Source organism: Borostomias antarcticus (assembly GCF_949987555.1).
Source record: "Borostomias antarcticus genome assembly, chromosome: 30".
In the NCBI taxonomy this organism is placed as follows: Eukaryota; Metazoa; Chordata; class Actinopteri; order Stomiiformes; family Stomiidae; genus Borostomias; species Borostomias antarcticus.
The window spans coordinates 6,241,290-6,252,621 of record NC_140263.1 but is presented as its reverse complement, the minus strand read 5'-3'; the positions used below and the strand labels follow the sequence as shown (position 1 = coordinate 6,252,621).

Genomic DNA, 11,332 nt, shown 5'->3' with positions numbered 1-11,332 from the left:
TTGCTTTGCAGCTTTAAAATAGTGGAACAGTGAAGTAGGAACGAGGAAAATGGTGCCATGTGATGTACAGTATGTGATATTATACTATATGTGCTATATGTGTATGTGATGTTTGTGATAGATGTGATGTATGTGAATGGGTAATGGGTAATGAGCTCTAGGTTGCTATAGAGATGAGCGCTGTGTTCTAAGCGCTTTTTAGTGCTATAGCGCCATGGGCTCTAGGCCATTACCAATTAACTTATGATAATTCTCTCCACTTTACAAGGAGTTGGATCACCTCATTACTTTGACATGACTGCATTACTGATATTAGAGGGTTATTCCCTTCCTGCTAGGGGTGTGCCGGGAGCCCACTATTTGTATTTGTATTTGGTAAATGGTAAATGGTAAATGTATTTGTATTTGTATTGGACAGCTAATTATTCATATTCGTATTCGGACGAAACCGGAACCGAAGGTTTTGAGCTGCCACCAACAGACCAACAGACACCCAGTCCTGCTCCTCCCCTGTTTGATTCTTATACTCTCACTCTAGCGTTGTTCTTCTCTTGTTCCAGCCTTGCTGTAATTTCCACTGCTGAACCACATGTCTCCCTAGGGGAACCAATAAAGAATCTATCTATGTATGTATGGTGCCTTGACTTGCACGCCATTAAAGACGCTTCTAATTGAACTCGCTTTGCAAAGAGGAAGTCACAGCATCCAACATCCCCCTCCGCCGAGCAGCGCCCTGACAAGGCAGAGCACGCCTCTGGGATGGGCGCCATGCACCTGGAACATCTGGCAGGAGCTCAACGCCCCAGACTTCCTAGACAGGCTCGTCTGGTGCTTCGTCAGAACACCCCCGTGGGGTGACTGGCCCCGCCCACAGACTGAACACATGCAAATGTTGTTTAGGCCTAATGGAGTCTTCATCTAAGACAATACAACAAGACAAGATAATAAAAGGTGAGCGAGAGTCTTCAGAGAGACGAACCAAAGCCCAACGGCTTCACAGAGAAGGATGGAGATTCTGCTTCAGAATGATTTCAGAATGATTTCTACAGGATGCATAATATAATAAGGGCTTTTTGAAGCTCTGTTAATCCTTAGATTCCACAACCAGCACCTGAAGGGTAAGGCAGCTCGGTACAAAGGCGATCATTCAGCGCTAAGCTGCAGCGCGTCCTGCAGGTCACTGGGCTATGAGAGAACTAGTGTTCATCTGGACTCACGAGTCAAGTCTCTAAACGCTCAACTACACACTGAACACATTCCTCTAGGTTTCCTTGCTAAAAGTGGGTGAACCAATGGCGGACTGGACATCGGGACGTTCGGGACGCATCCCGATGGGCCGGTCCTCAAGTGGGCCGCACCCCCCCCCCCCCAACAAATCTCTCAGCCCCCCCCCCCTCCCGCAATCAACAAATCGCTCCGCCCCCCCCCCGCTCAACAAATCGGAAAGCCCGTCAGTGGGCCGGCTGGGGCTACGTTGCCCGACCGGAAGTCTTTCCCGAGCCGCCCCTGGTCTGAACCATGTACTACATACTGTCCTATATCAATCCGTTGGGTGCTTCAGGTGACTCTTAAAGCTCCTGGCTGGTTCTATGATTGTTCTGTCTGACCGTGCGTCTCCACAGTTCATCTGACCTACAGTTCCCCGGAACAAGCAGCAGTACCAGATCAGATCACATCGTTCTGTGGGCAGACCATCACAATAGACTGGGTAATCACATTACCAGAGGATAATTACATTGGAAACTGCAAAGGGAAACAGCCTACAGACACTGCATCTACAATGAGATGCTCTGTTGAGCTGGAAGTGAGAAGACCAAGGTTGCGCTAGGACATCTGAGGCCTTGTGCTGAGTGTGCTGATAGCCTAGTCATACGGATATTCTACGTTAGTGTATAAAGGTTAGGTGAAAATCACATCGAAGACCATATGAGGTTTATATCATAATTGTCATTAGGAAACACAGAGCTATCTATCTGAGATAGAAAGATGATTGCATTAAGAGCCAGTGGCTAACATTTGGTTCAGGCTTGGATTGCACAAACCTTAGTGTCCATCAATTTGGTTTGTCAGATGAAAATACTCTTGGCTTCATTCAGTGAAATCACAAATGTGAAAAACATTTGAGATTCTGTGGAAAAAACTCATTATACATGTCAAGTTTTCCACAATGTAGATTTGATCATCTAATTAATCTCAACCAGGTGCAATGGTTTTGAAGTCTATCCAACTGTGTCCAGAGGCATTCTGATCTGTGACCGTTGATAATCGAAAATTAACTCATTGCACAACATTTTAGTGAATTGGGTCTGGAGAAGCTAAGAAACATCTGTTCTGTCCTGAAACTCTAATTTTATCTTGACTAATTTGTTCAGCCATTTCCAGAATACTGAATGTGCTATTTCATATGAATATGTAGTATTTCATTATTTAGCAAGCGCAGTCCCAAGCTTCCACTCAGCTCTCATATCTGTTACTATATATCTAATCCTACTCTTGATCAGAAGAACAGACTTTGACCTCTTTTAATGATTGTAGGACTGTTTACTGCAGGACTGTTTACTGCAGGACTGAATGACTGAATGACTGAATGACTGAATGACTGTAGGTCTGTAGGTCTGTAGGACTGTAGGTCTGTAGGTCTGTAGGTCTGTAGGACTGTAGGTCTGTAGGTCTGTAGGACTGAATGACTGAATGACTGTAGGTCTGTCGGTCTGTAGGTCTGTAGGTCTGTAGGACTGTAGGTCTGTAGGTCTGTAGGTCTGTAGGTCTGTAGGACTGTAGGTCTGTAGGACTGTAGGACTGAATGACTGAATGACTGTAGGTCTGTCGGTCTGTAGGTCTGTAGGTCTGTATGACTGTAGGACTGTAGGTCTGTAGGACTGTAGGTCTGTAGGACTGTAGGTCTGTAGGTCTGTAGGACTGAATGACTGTAGGACTGTAGGTCTGTAGGTCTGTAGGTCTGTAGGTCTGTAGGACTGAATGACTGAATGACTGAATGACTGTAGGTCTGTAGGTCTGTAGGTCTGTAGGACTGTAGGTCTGTAGGTCTGTAGGACTGTAGGTCTGTAGGTCTGTAGGTCTGTAGGACTGTAGGTCTGTAGGTCTGTAGGATAAAGCGTCTCATTTCACACCATCCTGGCACTTTCCATGCAGTTACTGTTGGCACATTGAAACCATTCGAAACCTTTGAAACACTGTTAGAAGCAGAGTCCAGAGTAAATGGATTTGGGGTCAGGGTTCACAGCTGGTTCTCACAATCACATCATGTTGTAGTATATGTTATTGGTCACAAAGGTATTTAATCCAATACTTAGAGGAAACCACTTAACCTTTTTGCAACAAAATGTCAGCCCTGATACCTTATCATGTTGTCAACCCAAGCAAAAAAAAAAGTGTCAATTTACCTATGAATATACTTGACCCCAATAATGACTTTTAGATTGTGGTTAACACTTTTTGCCAGTTACAAGTGGCAGAACTGAACAGAATCCAGATTACAGACTAGCTCTCCATTTGTCATACAGCCAATTACTCTTTTCCCTCTAGGAAGCAGGAAGCCGTCACAAAGAAAACATATCTGGAGGGAATGGATTAGTCATCAGCCAGTCTGGATTCCTGGCTGATCCAGGGTCTTCCACCGGAGGAATCTGACACACTGAGGCTCAGCCCAGACTGTAGCGGAGACAGCGCTGTCAGACACACACACACACACACACACACACACACACACACACACACACACACACACACACACACACACACTTTCTCCTCCCAAAAGCCTTTCAAAATGATCTCCAGCGGCAACATACGGTAGCCCTCTGTGATCATGTAAAAGAGAGAGCATTTCCCTGGGCTTTTTCAACACTAATAGAGCCGTCCGATAAAACCCCAGCAGCTAAGCGTCCGTCCCCCGACCCCTCCAGGACAAGCCCAGCGAGCATGATGGGAAATCTTATTGTGTGACGCACATAAAAAAAAAAAGGGTAAGTGGTCTTACCTCATAGGACCAGACGCACTGAGTCCCCCCGAAGCGGCGCACGCAGCGGCCCACCTCCACGTCCTCGTGGGTGGTGTACATCTCCCGGAGGCAGGTCCCGATGTGCGGCACCATGCGCCGCAGCACCTCCCTGCTGAAGATCATGCCGGGGCCCCCCATGCAGAAGTTCTCCCCGGGCTCCAGGGCCAGCCTGCCCAGCTCCTCGGCCGTGCCCAGCCCCGTCTGGCCCAGGTACAGAGGCTTGCTGCTGTTCAGAGAGCGCAGGAAGGACTCCAGACGCTCGCCTGGGCACAGGACAGGCACAACAAACCATGATCATCAAACATCTGCTGCTGAATTACAAATTATGGATTGTTTTGTTTTTGTGCATCATAGCGGGTGCGATAATCTCCAGTTCTCAGTTGTACTTTAGAAAGTCGCTCTTACACCTGCCTGTGAGGCACATTGAGCTGTTTTTACATTGTATTTCAGTCAATAAGCAGTGAGGAACACATCATAAAACATGGTTCTATGAGTCTCTAGGGGCCCAACACAGATGTGGCCTCTGATTCTTATGCTTATTGCTTCTATGCATGAATATGTATATTCTCTGTCTGCATTTACAACCTTTGTTGTCATTTTTCCACTGCTGGAATGCAAAATTCTGCTCTAGGGGGATCATTAAACTATCTATCTATCTATCTATCTATCTATCTATCTATCTATCTACCTATCTATCTATCTATCTATCTATCTATCTATCTACCTACCAAGTGAATGTCTGTGTGTGTGCGTATGTGTGAGTGTGCGTGTATGTGTGAGTGTGTGTGTGTGGGGGGGGGGGATTGTGTGTGTGTGTGTGTGTGTGCTGTACGCTGCATGTCCCCACCCCACCTCCTTTAACTTCCCCAGTCTGCTTAGACGTCTGTCTGTCCTCACTCAACGCAGACTATCAACCCAGACTATCAACCCAGACTATCAAACCAGACTATCAACCCAGACTATCAACCCAGACTATCAACCCAGACTATCAACCCAGACTATCAACCCAGACTATCAACCCAGACTCTCAACCCAGACTATCAACCCAGACTCTCAACCCAGACTATCAACCCAGACTATCAACACAGACTATCAGACCAGACTCTCAACCCAGACTCTCAACACAGACTATCAACCCAGACTATCAACCCAGACTATCAACCCAGACTATCAACCCAGACTATCAACCCAGACTATCAACACAGACTATCAACCCAGACTATCAACACAGACTCTCAACCCAGACTATCAACCCAGACTATCAATCCAGACTATCAACCCAGACTATCAACCCAGACTATCAACCCAGACTCTCAACCCAGACTATCAACCCAGACTCTCAACCCAGACTATCAGACCAGACTATCAACCCAGACTATCAACCCAGACTCTCAACCCAAACTATCAACCCAGACTAGACTATCAACCCAGACTATCAACACAGACTATCAACCCAGACTCTCAACCCAGACTCTCAACCCAGACTATCAACACAGACTATCAACATAGACTATCAACCCAGACTATCAACCCAGACTCTCAACCCAAACTATCAACCCAGACTAGACTATCAACCCAGACTATCAACACAGACTATCAACCCAGACTCTCAACCCAGACTATCAACACAGACTATCAACCTAGACTCTCAACCCAGACTATCAACCCAGACTATCAACACAGACTATCAATCCAGACTATCAGACCAGACTCTCTCAACCCAGACTCAACCCAGCAGACTGCAGTATTCCCCTCAACCACTCCACCACAAAGCCCAAACTCATGATATCCATGTACAGTATAATACACACAAGCACTACCTAAACAGATCTGACCCAAACTAAAACTAACTTTATTGGTATAGCACCTTTCAAAACACAGTTATGAGTGATGAACAGATACTACGCCCCCACTGAAGGTGTTCATTAATAATATAAAAGAAAGAGATAAAATATGCATTGAAATTGTGTTGTTGATGCACTGCAGTATAAGAAATGTATTATTCATTTTTCACATATCCTGATGTAAACTACGTACTGCTGTTTCATGGCTGGCATTCTGTTCATCATTGACTGTGGTGAGATGGTCCTATAGTATTAATGATACTAGAGGATAGTCTAGTATAAGACAAGAAAGGTATTGAGCTCCTTCAGCCATTGAAAACAATGTGATTGAATGGAACTACAGCTGCTGTGTGAACTCTTCCACTCAACACTGAAGCGGGGCAGTTGTGGTTTGCCCCTCTTTCCAACTGCCCTCGTCAGCATCATGCTCAAGTGTGTTAAACTGTAGTCTGAACTGTCTTTTACTTTCGCTGGATATCAATGTTGCCAGCACGTGAGTGTGCAGTCTCCCAGTGTGTGTGTGTGTGTGTGTGTGTGTGTGTGTGTGTGTGTGTGTGTGCGTGTGTGTGTGTGTGTGTGTGCGTGTGTGTGTGTGTGTGTGTGTGTGTGTGTGCGTGCTGCATGCAGGGAAGCTGCTCACGTGCGCATGGAAAATGTTCTGAATATTTGGCACATGAATGTAAAGTTTACCAGCTGTTGCCAACTTGCTACTGTCTAGCAGGAATAGGGGTCAAGCAGATGACTGTCAGAGAACTTCAAGGGGCCCCAGGAATGTGCAGAATGCAAGAAGAGATCAGAGGAAACCGTTCTGGACGAAGGACATTCACCTCGTATGTAGACGTCATCGTCGGCTCGCATAAACCACTCGTATTTATCCAGGTAATGGTCGTGCATGTACTTGAGCATCATGAAGGACTTCTTCTGCGGCGGGTATGAGTCATCCACGCCTGTCAGCGACACCACGGGGACGGGGGCGGGCAGCGGGACCGACTCGCTGTTCTCACTGGAGAAGAACTCCACCTTCCCGGGGACGGAGCGCGTCCAGGTCCGGTGCGCCGCCACGGCGCGGGAGTCCAGATACTTCTTGGCCGTCATGACACCGACGTAGAGAAACCTCCGGGGTCGTGAGATCGGTCCCCCGCCGTCTCCGCTGCCGTTGCCCGTCTTGTACACGTTCTCCTCCTCCTCATCGCTGCCCTCCTGGCTGGATAACGGGTTCTCCGGGTTCTCCGGGTCTCTGCGTAACGCGTTACTCGCGGTGCTTCCAAGGATCTCCGTGACTTTACCGACAGCGGCGTTACCGTAATAAGAGCACAGAGAAGATTTCCGCCTCTTACCGCTGATCTCCACCACCCTGGGGACGATCAGCCAGGACGCCGCCGTGAAGCCAAGAAACACACCGACGATTACGCTCATCCACGGTCTTCTGGACCTGACGGCCATGGTTGAATAAATAGCCTACAGTTATTAGGAAATATTGAGTCAACTATATTATATCCTCAGAGTCGAATGGAGGGGATGCTGCTGTTTTATGTCGCCCAGTTGCCATGTAAAGCATCTAAGTGCATGAGTTGAGTTGAACAGCCGATATCCCCAAAACCTCCAAAGATAACATCCTTAACATCCCCAACAATACATCTATCAGCTGAGAGTCTGTTGGGCTCCGAGAAGCTGGGAAGTGCAACCGAGTGGCCCAGTGGCTCCTGGAAACCCCTTTCTTTATTTCAGATGCCCGGAGCGACGGGAGAAGTTGGTTTGCGCTCCGCCTGAAACGCGCGTCTCTTGGTGACTTCGCAGCGGATCCATGTTTCCAGATCAAGAGGAGCGAGGATCCCCACAAAGTGAACTCCTCTCCACGTAGGGGCAACACGTTCATATGTTTCCACTGTCAAATCTGAGACTGAAAAGGTCTCGGAGACGCACAGTTGTGTGTGTCCACCCCGTTTCCTAGGTCGGTATCCCGCCAGAGGACTTTATCCGCCCCTGACTCGCCATCTTGTGTTTACAAATTGACGTCCGGGGGTCAATAAGTTTTCATATCCAGCGTCCCTCTCCTCCGATCCGCCTGTGTTCCGCGAACAGGCAATCAGGGTCGGTTTGCATATTCATGCTGAAGTAACGGAGAGAGTCTTCTTCTCCTGGGCAGCGGAGGGAGGAGCGATCCGGGTCCGGAGCTGCGGTTCCTCTTCCCGGCGTGACGTCCCAGGCCAGGGGGGGGGGGGGCAGGCCGGGGGGGGGGGGGCAGGCCGGGGGGGGGGGGGGGCATCTCTAAACACTGTTGCATTCAATCCGCTTCACCTCTTTCACCACCATGCAGACATGACACGCAGATATTCAATATGTTCTGCATGGCTACTCATTCCATTGGATATCTACATGTTATGTATATCTTCATTCGTGTGGGTCTGCACACTTTAGCCTACTGCACACTAGCCTACTACACACTAGCCTACTGCACACTTCAGCCCACTGCACACTAGCCTACTGCACACTAGCCTCCTGCACACTAGCCTCCTGCACACTAGCCTACTGCACACTCCATACTGTGGCCTTTGAGCCCGTCTTTTTATTGGATTTGCACTGTATTTTGTTTGCATTGCTGTCGTGTCTTTGCACTGTCAAACAAAACAAAACAATTGCTAGTATGTATGTGTAAACCACAGCCTATACATGGCTAATAAAACTCATCTTGACTCTTGAAGGGGTGAAATATATTTACCTCTATCTAGCCATGCCTTTCAAGACAAGTAGGCTAGTGTGTCCATGACAACAGACATGTAGGTAGTGTCCATAACAACAGACATGTAGGTAGTGTGTCCATAACAACAGACATGTAGGTAGTGTGTCCATAATAACAGACATGTAGGTAGTGTGTCCATAACAACAGACATGTAGGTAGTGTGTCCATAATAACGCAGCTGTAGGCTATATGAAGTCCTGGCTTCTCTAAATCCATCTTCACTGTGCTGTGGCGCCATCTAGTGGCTGGTGTTGTGAAACGCTGTGAATGTGTGTTGTTGAATACAGTCTGAAAGTCTTGGTTGTACTGCATTTGGGATTCACCTCATTGTTGCTCAACCCTTTTCAAGTACAAAAATGTCAACATCTTTATTTCAAAATAGAAAGTAGCACAAAATAGAGGGAGAGATAGTGCAATTATTCACATGTTTACAAAGTGCTGAGGGTTTTTCTCAGGGAGTGATGGAATGAATAATGCTGTGAAAGGTGTTGGAGGAAGAGGTCGGGAGATGGCGTCCTTCTCAGGAGCCCTGTCTGTCTACAGACCATCCACACCTGTCAACCTGAGGGAGTGTGATTGGTCAAGGCAGTGACGGGGGTGTCAGTTCAAGTGAAGTAGCTGTACACGTCGTCCTTGAAGTGTCTGATAAATGACTAAATGTGAAATGTCTTTATTTTAGAGCCAGGTACAGCAGATCTATAGAAACCCTACAAGTGTCCAGGGCTTGAGTCGTTTCTGGACTGGGACTCATTAAAATCTCAAGCCCATAAACCTTAGTTCTCATGAGAGACTGTGTGTTACATAATAACTTTGTATTACATAATAACTTTGATAATAACATCCCAAATGTTTTAAATGCATTCTACTGTACCTTGGCGTGATTTCTCTAATCAGTTATTGTTCTTTGTGACCATAATTGGCACTGTGATGATGACAATGATCACACAGACGGAGAGGACGACCCAGCTGAACACTTTACACACTTTCCTCCGTCTGAGTTCCGCCTCTTTCTTCTTCAGCAGCGAATCATATCCGGGCGTGTAGAGATCCTCCAGCCAGAAGTCCAGATCCTTCGCCGTCTTCTCTTCCTCCTGCACAGAAGAAGAGTAAAGGATGCACCATCTCGTCAGAAAAGTCTATCAGATATTTTCCACGGCAAGTAACATACAAAAGTCATTTGAGAGTTAGCGATAGCGTAAAATCATGACATACTCTAGTTATGGCATTTGCATGAAAGCAACTGAGGTGACAATAGTTTCTCAAATATCAGAGCAGAAGTACCTGACCTTGAAACATTGAATTGCTGGAAAGTCATTTAACACCGTGATCCCAGATGAATGACCAGGCGTGTCGTGCCCTGACCTTCCCCTGACCTTCCCCTGACCTTCCCCTGACCTTCCCCTGACATCTCAAGGGTTGGACGTTCAAGCAGTGCATGAATCAGCAGTTCCCCTGTATCTAATGTAATTATGTTTCATCTTATGGGAGTGTGGACTGTATCTTAAGGCAGTTATCTTTAAGGCGGTTATCGGTAGACTACCCCCTTATACCCCTACTGGACTGGAACGTTCCTTCCTATCAGACTCGTTCCAGTGACTGGCTTGTTTTTAAGGTCCCTGGAGCTAAGACAGAGCCTGGCAGGACAGCGAGCTAACACAGAGCTTGGCAGGACAGCGAGCTAACACAGAGCTTGACAGGACAGCGTTCTGATGCTGCTCCAAAGTCTTGGAATTGCATTCAGACTCGGTTGAAGATGGAGGTTCTCCCTTCAATCACAGAGTTTAAAAACATGATCTCTGGTGATTTGAGTTGTAATTGTTTTATTTGATGTGTGATGTGATGTTTATTTGATGTGTGATGTGATGTTTATTTGATGTGTGATGTGATGTTTATTTGATGTGTGATGTGGGAGTCACATCAGTGTTTGAATCTGCAGATTCAGCAGTAATGTGCAGCCTTTCATGTTGCTAAGCTCCCCACACCAATACTACACCCTTAATACTACACCCTTAATACTACACCCTTTCAATATCGGAGGCCTCCGAAAGCTAAATCCTTCATCACCGTTATCACGCCATTATCCTCACAGAAAGCACAGAAACTGAAAGTGCTTCTTCAATAACAAAGTCTCCTTTAACAGAGGCTCATCACGTTCAAATCAAATCACGTTTATGTATATAGCACCTTATCAATACAAATGAATGCAACTCATGAACGTGCCATTATCCTCTGACTGTGTTGTCCCCATTCATCACTGTAAATGTGCTGTGAGGGCAACTTTTGCCGTCTTCACGGTGTTATGATTATGTTGTGTTATGATTCAGTAATAAAGAACAGATCTTATTCGTCAACGCTTTGTTGACTGTCACGGGGGAAGACATAACGGAGGGACATAACGGAGGGAAGACATAACGGGACACGTTGTCACACTGCTACCCGATCTCCGGGGGGAGTCAGTCAGTCGTCCTCAGGAGGACATTTCATTTGATTTGTGCTGTTGGTCTTTCTGGCGCTACTGAGGCGCGGGGTGACACCCTCGCCGCCCGGAGAGTCTCAGAGAGCTGAGGGGACATTCTGGTTCTCTGGTATCAGCTGTCACTTGGCAGATCTGTTCGGGCGGGTGCAACGTTATCCGGGGTTCTGGAGTTACAGTGGGTTTGGATGAGCGTTTGAATGGAGGGCATCACTTGGTGGCTGACCTACTGCTGCCTGGATCAGCTGTCAGAGCTC

The 11,332-nt window shown here is 47.0% G+C and overlaps 1 protein-coding gene across 1 annotated transcript in view; it reads right to left on the bottom strand.

Annotated features, from left to right (window-relative positions):
• Positions 1-7,818, bottom strand: part of chsy3 (chondroitin sulfate synthase 3) — an 88,604-nt gene extending 80,786 nt beyond the window's left edge. The window contains exons 1-2 of the mRNA XM_084460103.1: positions 6,690-7,818; positions 3,998-4,281 (exon numbers count right to left, since the gene is read on the bottom strand). Coding sequence (XP_084316229.1) covers positions 3,998-4,281; positions 6,690-7,305 — 900 coding nt within the window. The 5' untranslated portion in view covers positions 7,306-7,818. The remainder of the gene's footprint in view (positions 1-3,997; positions 4,282-6,689) is intronic.
• Between the last annotated feature and the right edge of the window lie 3,514 nt (positions 7,819-11,332).